The sequence below is a fragment of the Poeciliopsis prolifica genome, unplaced genomic scaffold (genome assembly GCF_027474105.1).
Source record: "Poeciliopsis prolifica strain line A6 unplaced genomic scaffold, Auburn_PproV2 SCAFFOLD037, whole genome shotgun sequence".
NCBI classification, from domain to species: domain Eukaryota; kingdom Metazoa; phylum Chordata; class Actinopteri; order Cyprinodontiformes; family Poeciliidae; genus Poeciliopsis; species Poeciliopsis prolifica.
The window spans coordinates 2,176,006-2,189,924 of NW_026562412.1; the positions used below are offsets into that span (position 1 = coordinate 2,176,006).

At 40.6% G+C, this 13,919-nt stretch overlaps 2 protein-coding genes across 2 annotated transcripts; one reads left to right on the top strand and one right to left on the bottom strand.

Moving 5' to 3' along the window:
* Nucleotides 1–930: 930 nt before the first annotated feature.
* rsad2 (radical S-adenosyl methionine domain containing 2) lies at nucleotides 931–4,052 on the bottom strand. Its single transcript, XM_055053225.1, has 6 exons — nucleotides 3,558–4,052; nucleotides 3,318–3,479; nucleotides 2,441–2,670; nucleotides 2,214–2,363; nucleotides 1,375–1,407; nucleotides 931–1,235 (listed from the first exon to the last, which is right to left on the bottom strand). Exons 1-6 carry the CDS (start codon nucleotides 3,862–3,864, stop codon nucleotides 1,113–1,115), a joined length of 1,005 nt encoding a protein of 334 aa, XP_054909200.1. The 5' UTR covers nucleotides 3,865–4,052; the 3' UTR covers nucleotides 931–1,112.
* Nucleotides 4,053–5,071: 1,019 nt separating this feature from the next.
* On the top strand, nucleotides 5,072–9,143 carry cmpk2 (cytidine monophosphate (UMP-CMP) kinase 2, mitochondrial). Its single transcript, XM_055053223.1, has 5 exons — nucleotides 5,072–5,725; nucleotides 6,340–6,454; nucleotides 6,687–6,888; nucleotides 7,293–7,526; nucleotides 8,353–9,143. Exons 1-5 carry the CDS (start codon nucleotides 5,144–5,146, stop codon nucleotides 8,471–8,473), a joined length of 1,254 nt encoding a protein of 417 aa, XP_054909198.1. The 5' UTR covers nucleotides 5,072–5,143; the 3' UTR covers nucleotides 8,474–9,143.
* The last annotated feature ends 4,776 nt before the right edge of the window (nucleotides 9,144–13,919 follow it).

Genomic DNA, 13,919 nt, shown 5'->3' on the forward strand with positions numbered 1-13,919 from the left:
TAATTGTAAACTAAATAAATAGAGCAAAAATAGTATGTTGAAATCATGGATAATTATTTATATATTTATTTGATCATTTCTCACTGCAGTTCATCAAAACATCATGAACCTTTATGAATCATTAAAGTCACGGCTGGCCTCCTGGGCAGCCGTATGTTTATCAAACCCAAACAGGGCCGTATGTTTGAGTTTGATAAACTCAATCATACGCCACCTTATAATCATAAATGATCTTATAATGGGCGGTAAAATGTGAACAGCAGGGAAACATAAATTGTTTAAACATGGAGAGAATTATATATGAACTATATCATATTCATAATAATTCGAATAATTTGAGGTGTAAATAATTTGTCATTTAATTACTGAACATTTCTTTAAAATATCTTCATGCATATAAACTGTCACCATTGTTCAACATTTAGCATATTTCTAATTGCATGACATTTAGTTAGCAGTGCTACAAAATATTAACCTTTAGTGTTGATGTTTTGTGAAATGTAAATTATTTTTTTCTTCTACTTGATAAGCCAAAAAGTGAAAAACAACTCAAGTGATTTTAAAACATGCAGTTTGGAACCAGATATTCAACCCACTAACTAAATATTTAGTTTGAAACTGTGACATTTATAAATGAATGAATATTATGGTGAAAATTTGACTTTGAAAAATTAACCATCAATAAGGCGTATGACACAAAGTTATTTACATCGGTAAAAAACAGAAATGCAGACATTAAAACACAAGAGACAAACAAGGAAAAGATTCAATGAAGTAATAAATGGTAATAAGAAAATGTAGGAATTAATTAAAGGAAGAAAAACTATGAAATTGCATAAAATTGAGTTTATAAGGGGGAAAATTTACACAGAGAAAGAAAAAAATAAAGAAGTTCATAAAATTGTTCAAGTTGAAACTGATCCAGTCAGCAAAAATAAAACTTATTTTAATTTAAACTTTACATCAACAATATAAACAAATTACAACACACTCAAAGATGATCTTAATCTTAAGACATTTACAAAAATCACAGCTCAACATTGTAACACTTCAAAAACTACAAGTTGCAAAGTGAAGTAAGTGCATAAAACCCGAGACGTTTCCGATTTGTTTCACCAGTCCAGCTTCATGTCAGCTTTGCTCCAAACGTATTTCCCGCCTCTCTTCAGAAACATTTTCTCGTGATGGCGTCCTCGAGTCGATGGTCTGTCACGGATGTAGGAGGGGAAACGAGTCTGACAGAGGAAACGAAGCAAGAAAAATCATGCGAAAACAATTGAAAATCACAAAGAAGAAGAACAGAAGACGCCACGGTTAATGTTTCAACCTGAACACACGCAGCGCTGCAAAGTGTTAGCAACAGGAAGTACTCACATATTCATCCAGGATCAGGTACGAGTTCCTCATCTGTTAAAGCAACAAATAGGTTTTAATCCTACAGAATCAAAACTACAACAGGAAGTTTTGCATGTTTTGAAAACTGATTTCAATGTGAATATGATGTTTTCTGTTTCTAAGCAGTTATGGTGGAAAAAACAGTGCAACAAGTTCCTAGGCAACAACTTGTTGTTACCTAGCAATGAAGGGTTGTTGCTAGGTAACAACGGGTGAGTTAGTTGGGTTACAGTTTTTTCCTTCTCATGTTCTCATGTTCTCGTGTGCTCGTCTCATGGGCTCGTGTTCTCTGCTCATCTCATGTGCTCATCTCATGTTCTCATCTCATGTGCTCGTGTTCTCATGTTCTCATGTGCTCGTGTTCTCATGTTCTCGTGTTCTCGTGTTCTCGTGTTCTCATGTGCTCGTGTTCTCATGTTCTCGTGTTCTCATGTGCTCGTGTTCTCATGTGCTTGTGTTCTCATGTTCTAGCTTCGCTGAACATGAGAAGTTTACAGTCGTTAAGTGAATTTATTTTCAAAATGTTTGACAGCACAATCAGACAGAAATGCAGCTCAGGTCAGTTAACACCGAAAAACTAGAAATAAATAGTTCTCATTAATTTTATTGTTATCACAACAGTATGACAAAAATATTAAGCTGTATGAACTACCTATGAGAGCAACTGTTGCAGTCAGAGGTTGCTTGTTAAGTGGGGTTTGTGAGCTAAAGCTACAGCTAAAGCTACAGCTAAAGCTACAGCTAAAGCTACAGCTAAAGCTACAGCTAAAGCTACACCGTGTCAGTGGTCAGATGCGTAACGAGGTTCAGTGGCTGACCTTCTCGTTGGACTCTGGAACGAGGCAGGAAACGGCCTGGTGACGGTCCAGGAAGTCCTGAAACTGCTGGTCAGTGATGACGAACCTCTCCGCCTCCCTCAGCGCCGCCTCTCCAGCGTTCTCTCCATCGATCAGCAGACACTGGAACACCTGAGCAAAACCAGGAGAAAACCCATCAGTTTCCCTTCTGGCTGGGACACGTTTCAAAACATACCAACTGTTTTTACCTTCCAGCGGACCGGATTGAGCTGGTTGATCTGTTCGCTCATATCTTCGTCAACGTTGAAGGTGTTGACAACCGAGTTGATCTTGAACGCCACTTTGTACTGCTGACACCATCTGCGGATCTTGAAGAGGTTCTCGATGTGACTCTTCTTGCCCTGAGATCTGCCGATCATCTGGTTGGTTTCTTCATCAAAACTGTCACAGGAGATTGCCAGAATGTCCAAAAAGTCTCCTGCACAAAGCAAATGATGAGAGTTCATTTACGGTGGCCCAGAAGGGTCAACAAAATGCAAATGCATTAGCAGTTGTGCTAGTATAATTACTTTTGGCATAACTCTGTTCTTTCTTTGCTTATTTTGGACGTGTAAAACAGTCGACCAACATATTTTTACCTTCCACTAAACTTCCAGTCAATAACTGTCTTTCCATTACAAATATGCACAAAACTTTGCCAATATTCTGCTAATGTAAGAAAATGTGGTGTGTCCATTAAATAAGAAATGCAATTAAAATCACATGTGAATAAGGTTGTTAAAACAAAGTCATTGAAAAACATGTAGCGCCATCATCCTCCAACCACTTCCTGTCTCCTTCGTATTTTCCATCAGTGGTAACATCCTGTTGTTAATCGTGTGAAATTTATTTCCACAGGTCCAAAAAAAAAAAACCTCATCAAAACTTTTTATAGTAACAGGAGAGATTTTAATAAATTGGTCTTTTTCGATTAAGCAAACTTCTTTTTATATCAATTTGTGCAATTATATGATCAATGGAAACGTATCATCACTGAAAATACTTTAAAAGTCTTATAATTGAGGCACAGATGGATGAATATCTGAGTTTGACTTTTTAAAGCAGTTAGTTAAAGTTGGGCCTCACCGTATTTCTGGAACCATGTCTCTTTAATCATGCTGCCGTTGCTGACGATGCTGACGCTGGGCAGCTGCAGCTCCGCCTTGCAGAACTCCACCATCCTCCCCAGGAAGTCTCCCCGCTCATGCAGAAACGGCTCCCCGCCGGAGAAATTGATCTTTTCCATCCCTTTAAACCACAAATGTTACTGTCATCTGGTTCTGATCAATAACACAGAATTTGATGCTTTTAATCCGGAAGTGTTACCTGCTTCTCTCAGAAGCCTCAGGCCCCTTTTTGCCTCCTCCAAAGGAAGGACGAAGGAAGTTTTTGCGGTGTGGAAACAAAACCCGCATTTATAGTTGCATTTGCGGGTGAAGTGGTAGTTGACGCTGGTTGGGGTCGTCACATCCAGGTCTTTGCGTTGCTCCCACTGGCTGCTCGGAACCAGGGAGTTTGTGGCCCCGCAGGCTCCTTTGGACCAGGAGAAAACTTTGGAAAAGACGCCCGAAAAAAAGCCGAGGATGGTGCTGATGCAGAGCTGCAGCAGGGCGCCGGCAGAAACTCCAGACATGTTGCAGTCAGAGGTTGACGTCCGGCTGCTGGGGCTGCAGAATGCGGGATCCTGCGGGGCTGCTGGTTAAATAGCGGCGCGGCTCTGGAGGCGGTCAGCTGAGCGGCCGCAAAGTTTCTGTTTACAAACATCGAAAGCGAAACCAGATGATGATCTGATGAGGGAAAAATGTGACGCTGCACGTTTAGTTTGGGTTTCTGCAGAGATGATAAAGATGTTTTTCATAAAGTGCCTTCAGAGGCTCTTAGCAACATTTACATTAGAAATGGAACCGAAAGTCGCGCTGGTTATAATAACCAGTGGCGCCAGTAAGGGGGGGCTTATGGGCACCCTGACCCAACTTGCTATAGTATATATAGAGAAAAGTATGAAAATATGCATAAATATTATGTTTTCTTTTTTAATGCCTATTCGCCTCAAATCACCATAATCACATATTAGAGTGAAATTACAATACTTTAAAATTATTGTCAGTTAATTTTGCTTCACTTAAAAACATGTTTCATATTTGATGTGTGTTGATGACTTTTGGTAAAATCTAATATTGTTTGATTTCATAGTTGATAACTGAACGATGTTTTATGAAGTAAATAACTTTGCCTTTTTGTTGAACACAAATAAAGCTAAACTTTGTAACAAACAATAATTTATCGTTGTGGTGAAGCCGAGCTTTTTAAACTCTAGGTAGGGTGCCAGTTTGCTACATATCCAAGCTCCTGCACAGAGAACATATTCGCCTCAGTTTCTTCCCTAAAGCTAATTTTGTTTTATTATATGTTGAGTTTGCTTTATGAAATGATTTTGGTTGCCTTGATTTTTAAAATATTTCTTTTGAGTTTTCAAAATTTCCAACATGAAATAAATACAATTTTGAATGTAGTTGAAAAAAAGTGTTAAAAACTAGGATATGTAGCCTATATCCTAATATATGAACAGACAGAAAAATGCTGAATTATTTACAAGGTGTTTTTACTGGAATAGTCTGAAATGCATGTCAGTATTTTATGACTTTGTATTTTGTATAAGCTCTTTGAACTTATTGCTGAAATGTCCAATACAAATAAACATGGTTGATTGATTGATTGACTTGAACTGATCAAAGGTCTGAAAACATTCAACCCTGAGTTTAACTTTTGGATTCGTGGGAAACATTCTCTGCTGCGCCCTGCAGGCGTCGCAGCTCTAAGTTTCGTTTTTCCTTCTCTGCTCGGTAAGTTTCGTTTTCCCGACCAAAGCCGACTGCAGCTGCACCGAAACCCGCCGGTACCAGAACCGGAACATGGCCCGGCACCTGAAGCAGCTCGTGCAGCGGTGGTCGTCCCGTGTTTTCTCCGTGGAGGTGGACGGAGCGCCGCGGTACTTTGGGCTCAGAGAGCAGCTCTGCGGGGAACCGGTACCGCCTGATGTGTTCAGCGGGGTCCAGAAGCAGGACAGGTGTTACTCCCTGCTGGTCTGCAGCGGGGACCGGGTCACAGGGGACCGGTTCCACTGGGAGCTGAGGGACCGGCTGCAGAGGCAGCTGCCCCCGGGCTCCGGGCTCCGGTCCATGTCCTCCTTCATCCCGAACCAGAGCGGCTCGCTGCTCAAAGGATTCTTCCTCCACAGCCGGGCTGGGAATTCATCCCTGATTGAGGGCATTTTAACGGATCTGGAGCAGAGAAACCCCGTGCTGGTGTGTTCATACTGTCAGAGTGAAGAGGGCCAGCAGTGGACTCAGTGTCTCTGGTACCAGTCTGAGGAGAACCGGGTCCGGTTCCACGTGGTGCCTTCAGAAACACCAGAACATCATCCATCAGTTCTCAACATGATGAACTCTGATGTTTTCCACAGCCTGCAGGAGGCCTGCGCGGTGCTCAAACAGGTAGAGAAAAATAGCAAGTCTGGTTGCAACATGTGGCGCAATGGCGCACTTATGTGGCGGGGAATGGTACTGCAGGGTCTCCACGTCCTTGTTTTTTAGTCAAAAATGCTTTTAAGTTTAAATCTTTTATGAAATCAATGTTAGAAAGGGATGTAATTCATTGTGAAAAGGATTTTGCAAATTTGCTGTATTAAAAGAAAAGTTTTTAATTTCTCAATTTAACACATTTATCCTCAGCTATAAAAACAATATTTGAGTCATTTTCTGTGAAAATGATCTCAGTCGGCTGGTGAGAAAAAAACTTGGTCTCAAAAAGTTTGGGCTTTATCAGAAAGTCTATTTTTATTGGTTTATTCATTTTATTTTGAAGGGTCATAGCAACTTTGCTCAGATCGTGCAAAGGCAAAAATGAGTTAGGATTGGAATGGTTGCTGACCCATGTCCTAGTCAAAGTTTGACAGATTTCACAGTTGTTCTGCATCCAGTCTCTATTTTTCTTTACATGTTTAAATACTCAGATTATTACCAGTAAAAAACTTGATTTTTCAAGATGCAGCAGCCGTTTTGACTCCCTCCTGATCTGCAGTGAGCTGATTTCCCCCGTTTTTCTGCAGTGTGGTGACATCATCCCAGAGACCCGGTCTGTACTGGAGATGCTTCCCAGCAGCCTGGATGCCAGAAGAAAACCAGACTTCCCAGTTATTGTCATAGAGGGCCTGGATGCCACAGGTTAATGCCATTACCTCATAAATAAACACAGGATCGGCCTGATGGGTGGCTGTTCTCTGCTAAAAACATTACCCGTCAGTGCGCTCCGCCTAATGGAATATCACGTATCATGACCTCAGAAAAGTTACATCACTTTGGAAATGGCTTATTGAATCGTCTCAGACTCCACCGAGTCCAGTGGACTCTCTTTAATGACGAGAGAGTGACAAATGTTTTCTCTTTGGTTCTTTAGGAAAGACGACGCTGACGGAGTCTCTGCGGGACTTTCTGGGGGCGACGCTCCTGCGGTCGCCTCCCCAGTGCTTGTCCGCCTCTAGAGGGTGCTTTGATCGAGAACCGCCGCTCATCCGGAGGGCTTTCTACGCCGTGGGCAACTACATCACTGCTGAGCAGATAAACCAAGAGGCCAGCAAGTCTCCTGTCATCGTCGACAGGCAAGATGTTGGACCGTCATGTTAGACAGCGATGAACTCTGAAATGAACTCACCAAATTCTGCATGTTTTTAATTCTGCTGCTTCTAAAAACACTTTAAAAAACACCCAGCTGTTAATTGGCTATTAATTCATGATTTTTGGTGTCTGTTTCAAAAACAAACTGAATGTAACGAGCACCAATCTGATTGGTGCTCGTTACCTGGATCACCAGGGGACAAGTGACAAGACGGCCTAAAACAGCTGAAAATAAGCAGATTTATCAAAGAATGATTTTGTGCACAATATTCAATGAACATGTTTTGTACAGGCCATAGATAAACCCTAAGCTGTTCAAGGAAGCACCTTTAATATTTCAGTCTTATTGTCGCTCACCTTCAGTCGGCCATGTTTGATCTGTCCCCAGGTTCTGGCACAGCACAGCGGCCTACGCCATCGCCACCGCCGTAACTGGCCCAGTCAGTAACCTTCCACACGAGGGCGCCGAGGTGTACCGTTGGCCCAGTGACCTCCTGCAGCCCAGCCTGGTGATCGTACTCACCCTGGACCCAGAGGAGAGGAAGAGGAGGCTGAGGAACAGAGGTCTGATGAAGACCGACGAAGAGGAGGAGCTGGATCACAACAAACTGTTCAGAATCAGGTTAGACAAGAATGTTTGATACAGATATGTTTGAGAATCGGATCAAAGGTCCAACTCCAGTTCCTTTACGTACCTTATTGAAAGACATTTTGCCCATGATATAAATGAAACAATCTGCCAGTGGAACTAGTACTTTTTAAAATTAATATTAAAGATTTATCGATTTAAAAAAAGCTCATTATTTTGCTGAAAAGTTACGTTTCAGTTAGTTTTATCTTATTTTCAATCTAGTAAGAGAATAGAGGAAAAACTACTTGGTACGATTTTGCGTTTTTGCAGTGCTATTAAATCCATGAATAGTTTTTGATGCCAGATTGTCACATGTGAACAAACATGTTATATTTTAGGGAGATGTCTGTGTTTGAAGTTACAGATGGCTGCAAACTGCGCATCTCTTTCCCAGTCAGGCCACCTCAGTCTTCGTCTTATCCATCAAACGCTTAACAATCAATTACCGTCCCGCGGGGGAAGCGGCTGATGAGAAAAAGCAGGTGATTAGTTGCCGAGCTGCTGTGCTCCATTAAGCCGGTCCAAACTCGCAGCCGCTGCCGGCCCAGTTAGTCGCTGCTCAGACAGGTCGATAGCTGCTTTCATTCATCTTCTGCGCTGACGTAATGGCCTGTCCACATGGGACGGCCAGATGTTGGGCCAGCAGAATTACAAAACAGATGGAGTTAGGAAGACGCTTTTTATTGGACTGAAGAGAAAAGCTGCACTCTCAGCCATCTGGGTTGTTTCTTTTCTGTGAAATAAAAAGCATCAAAACCATCCTGTTTATATCCTCACACTCTCACTTATTGGTCGATGTGTTTGTGTTTTGCTGCAGAGTAGAGGAAGCTTATCGGCGGATCGTCGGCCCGGCCTGCATCGCCCTGGACGCCAGCCCCTCTGCAGACCTGGTGCTCCAACAAGCGCTGCTTTTAATTAGGGCCAAATGCCACTTGTAAACAGTTCTCCCTGCCTCCCCCTGCAGCTGGCGGCCGCAGTACCAGCCGCCGCCACTGGGTGGCAGTAAGGTGTCGCCAATGAGGCGGCGGGAGGGCAGGTGGCCAGATTGGAGAGTGGAAAAGAGATTCTGCTCACAATGAGTAAAGGTTGAGTGGCCAGGAGCCAGAACGGCATGCTGCAGAAAAAATACATATTAATGGAGAACACAAACATTCTCTCACCGGAGGATCGTCTCAAACAAAAAAGTGTTTCAATTCCAACAAGTTTTTGTGCAGCGATGAGAATCACACCTAAGTTGTAAATGATGCATGCAGCTATTGAACTTATTAGGTTAAATTGTCTTAATTTTTCAAAAAAAAACTCTAAATTTGAACACATCTTATTAAAGTAAAAAATACTCACACTTTATGTTGCTAACTTTGGCCAGGTTTCACCTAAAATAACTTTATTTAAAGCAGAGCTCTGCTGTAAATTTAAATATGCAACAAGTGTAAATAAAATGATTTTGCATATTGTTAATGTGCAGTATGTGAAATATATAAAGTTAAAATTAATTTGTTTTTAAAGGAACTAAAGGGTCTGAGCTGCAATGGAGAAATAACATGTATTTAGAAAGATTATTATTTCATTTTGTTCAAGGAATTTTAAATAAAGTGGATTAAAGTTTAACAGGTCAAACATATCTGTACATATCCAGAACTTTAAACATAAAAATGAGATTTTTCATTAATCCTAAACTCAAAATTCAATATGGCTGCCACATCAAAATGGCTGCCACATGTTTTAAAGGTAGGAAAAGCTACCTTTACCTGTCCAGGTGACCGAAACGTTCGCTGAAGGCGACCTCCTGACCCCGCTGGGACCAGGATGTAAGGAAATGAATGGCTGGATGGAAACTTTCAGAAAGAATAGCTAGTAGCACTTCTTGCTACTAGCTTAGCTCGTTAGCATATCCCAGTGGTTTTCTGGAATATTGATTTCACTGTATTATCCAAACTTGCATTTTGACTTCGGACGTAAAACATTTCCAACATCAGTTTAGTTTAAACTTGAATTTCTTTCCCCTGAGAGCCGCTGATGGCAGCCGGATCACCACCTGACACGCTGATCTGTGGAATATAGTGCAGGATAATTCATACCGTTTATACTTGATGTCTTCATGAACACAGGCACTAAATGCAGGCACTACTATGCGTATTTGCTAAGAGTATACGCTGTAAGTCATTTCTACGAGCAGGAAACGTATATTTGGCCTTTGTGATGGGAAGATTAATTGGGGGTTTTAGTAATTATGAGCTTGGCAAAGCTGTGGGCTGCAGAAGACAGAGTGACCCATCTCTTTTACTGTGATGCATCAGCGCCGCGCCAACAAATGCAGACCCCATTCATATGGCAATTAATGGAGCGCTGTATATCACTGTCACTGCTACGGTCCGCACATGAGCCCGCGCGGCTTCTCGTACACCGAACCACCACATAAAGTAAGTTCATAAGGATCGCTCTATTTACAATTTATTGTATTCATAATGCTTCAGCCGCCTGGTGACTCAGCAGATGCGTCACGAACACAAAGAGTGCAAGCGAAGCCACCAGGCCGCGAGCCAGAGACCAGACATTACCGCAAACTCGTGTTTGCTTTGCGAGTTTCACGCTGATTTTCTTGGCAACAATGAGAGGTGAGAGCGCATCAGAACAAGGAATGCAGCACTGATGGCCCATAATCACACACATAAACAATTATTTACGTTTCTCATAAGCGTTTTGTTTATTAGTTTTTCAGGTCAACATAAACACAGAGGTTTTAATGTGACTTAAGGGAAAAGGTCAGTAACTTGCTAATCTGTTTCCAGTTCATAATTCAACAGGAAAACAAACTAATCTGCTGTTCAAAAACTAATACTTCATCAAAGTTACTTTAGATTTAATTTCAGCCACTTGATTTATCAAAACCTTTCATACTGAGGGAATCTCCCTCAGGTCATGACACAGATCTTCAGTCACATCTAGTAGTTAAAGCTGAAGATTATTTCAGTTTTCCAGCTGACACCTAAAGGCTTTGGTCAAAACAGTGACTAAAAGAAACATTTACAGCCGAACTGCAGTTATCCTATAACATGTAATTAAATATTTAGTTAGCAGTTGAAAATATTTAGCAACAAACTAAATATTTAGCTTGCTAACTATATATTTAAGTAGCTAAATATTTAGTTAGCATGTAAATATATTTAATTTCAAATTGAATATTTCAGCAAGCTCAATATTTAGCTCCATACTAAATATTTAGTTAACAAGCTTCAAGCTAAACATTTAGTTTGCCTACAAAGTATTTAGTTAGTAAACATTTATTGGCCCCAAACTAAGTATTTAGCTTACGACTTAAACATTGTGCTAGTAAACTAAAATAGTTCACTTCAAACTCAATATTAGTTAAAAAGCTACACGTTTAGCTTCAAACTAAGCATTTAGCTAACTAGCTAAATGGTTAATTAGCAAACTAAAATATTTAATTTAAAATTTAGTTTGAAGCTAAATAGATCTTCAGTCGGATTTAGAAATGAAAACTGCAAATAAAAACTTGTGCGTTTTTATAAAATACTAACTAAATATTTAGTTAAGCTACAATATTTGGCTTCAAACTAAATATTTAGTTAGCTTACTAAATACAAATTATGGATGTTAACTTTTCCCTGTTACCCTATGAACCCCATATGCTAATTAAATCACTCAGATCCACCAACCCATTAGAAGTGTGAACTGCAGAAGACTGCATAATGAAAGTTAATTTTTTTCAGTTGTATTTTTAAAGGATAAGTTACATTAAAAATGTAAATATTTTGAAATTGATCTAAAATAGTGATTTTTTTATACGCTACAGTATCTTTGCATTTGAGCAGCATTTGGAGAGCCGCGGTTCTGAATAGTAAATGTAGTAAATAATTAGTTTGTGACTCGATTCGTCTCTGAAATGGTTTCTTGATTTATTCTGACCAGAGCAACAAACTCCAAAACAAAATCATAGCAAAAGTTATGGAATAGATTGAAAATATCTGGAAATAAACTGGATGTATTTAGATTTCAAAAAAATAATGACACCAAAGTTAGGTCTAACAATTTAGCAATAATACCACAGAAGAAGAAATGAAGAGGAGGAGCATTAAAGTCACATGCTGGAGTTTTCAAAGGTGTTGCAGTCAGATAAGGAACAAACCAAAGAACCAAAAGAAAAATACATTTAGTGTAATTATAACACCAGGAATACATCCTGGTTACTCCTGCATGGCAGTAAATCCAGCATCCAGTAGCAAATCAGGCGAAAGAAATCTCGCCCTGCATGATGCCACTTTGCACTACACTCCTCTACTTCAATATTTCATCTGCACAACAGAGACGGAGCCGCGGTGAGGAGGAAAGCCCTCCATGAAATAATTAAAGATCCAGCGGGGATGCAGCCGCTGTCCCATCCTAACTAATAGATCAAATGAAAGCTGTCCCTCAGATCATTAATAATGACTGTGGTACGGAGACTCAAGGCGTGGGGGGCGGGAGCGCAGTGGACGGGTTCAGGTTTGGAAGAACGCAGTCTTTTTAATGGTGGGGGTTCGTATTGTAGTCCAATTCCCTTGGTAAAAGCCTCACTTGGCTGCCACATGGAGCGGAGAGGAGTCATGCATATGATTTGGCACAGAGAGTCTGAAACCCTTCAGCTACGTCTGTATACAACCCTCGTCAAATAAACGGTGACAGGGCAGGTTAGCAGGGGCTAATAAAGATGCCTTCAATCAGAGCTGGCTTTGGAGAGCCAGAGACGAGCTAACAAACGAGGACCGGAGGACGAGCAGAGTGGGGGACGGAGTGGGGGACGGAGTGGGGATGGTGAAAGTGTGGAAATGTTGTCATCTGGAAACCCGGGTCCCTCTAGATTCCTCTGGCTGTCAGGTTTCCTCAGACTGTCCTCCATCTGCCGCCTCCTGTAACCGCCGTCACATGTTGGTCTGTTCACGTTCACAAACATCAGCCGCAGAAAGAGAAGGTTAGAAATAAAACCGGATTAAAAGCACAGCTGGGGAAATATGCATCGAACCCATCAATGCTTTCTTTCTTCTGTAAATATGTTTCTAACGGGGTTCCTGACAAGAAATTCACACCAACCCAAGTTTCACACAAAGAAAGCAACACAAATAAGCCACATTATAAAGTAGGTGTAATAGAACAAACAGCTTTTATTGAGATTCAACCAGATTTTCATAAAAAAGCAGTTTTTGTTGGTAAATTATGATTGGACACGCCTCCAGTTCACTGCTGGAGGGCAAAAAACTGCTAGCTGACGATGACTAGCATTGGTTTAGCTCGCTAAATCTCAACTGTACACCTCATAGAAATATAGACGTATAAAAAAGGGAAGCGGTGCTTATTGCCGATACTATAGGAAAAGGGTTAAATTAAGAAAAACAATAGTGAGGAGAGGGAGGTAGTTCAGTTATGCTAGCTTGACTATGACATTGTAGCATGTAGATGTGATGTGGAACTTACTCTTCATGTTCTTCCTCATAAGGTTTTTAGCTGCAGGTTTTTCAGTCCAGCACCAGATAAAAGCACTAAACTCTTTGTTTCCATAGTTCTGGTGGCCAGTCAGGTCCTTGCATTGTAAGTGTAATCACGTTCAAATGAAATGCATTCTCCCAGTATTTTACTGGTTTGTCCGATTTTGAATACGCTCCAAAGTTTTCTTTCTTCACCAGTGGAGTCTTGTGCAGCAAATTTAAAAAATATCAACAAATATTATACTTCATAAATATCTTTTAATGAAAAACATTCCAATATGATTTTCTTTCATCTGATCTTAACTTAAAAACAAATTTCAGTTCTCCTTTAAGTTATTGTTTCAGTGGAAAAAAAGTTTCTCTTCTGTCAGAAATCTGCAAAGTCATTAAATTATTTTTTTCATACTTTTGAGTTACGATGTCAACAGTGCTCATCGGAAAGGTTTTGAAAAATGTTTATAACTTATGTTTTCAACAATAAGCCAATAAAATGGTCAAATCTTTGCTTCTTCCTGGTGAAAGGTTGAAGTTTCTTGGCAAATAAAAATTTCTACAGAAATTACCGTAACTCAGGGATGTTTTTTTTTCTAATAAAGTGGCTTCTGTTTATCTTTTATCCATTTTTTGCTTAAAATCAATGTGTAAAAACTGAGCATAGCGAATCTCTGAGGCTAAAATTACACATCACAGGTTGTCCATCCAGTCAGTGCAAGAAGAGGAGAGAGCAGAGTGAAGGGCTCTCGACTTGCTTCACTCTTCAGCACATAAAAGCAGCACACACACACACACACACACACACACACACACACACACACACACACACACACACACACACACACACACACACACACACACACACACACACACACACACACACACACAGCAGCATCCCTGTGAACACAGC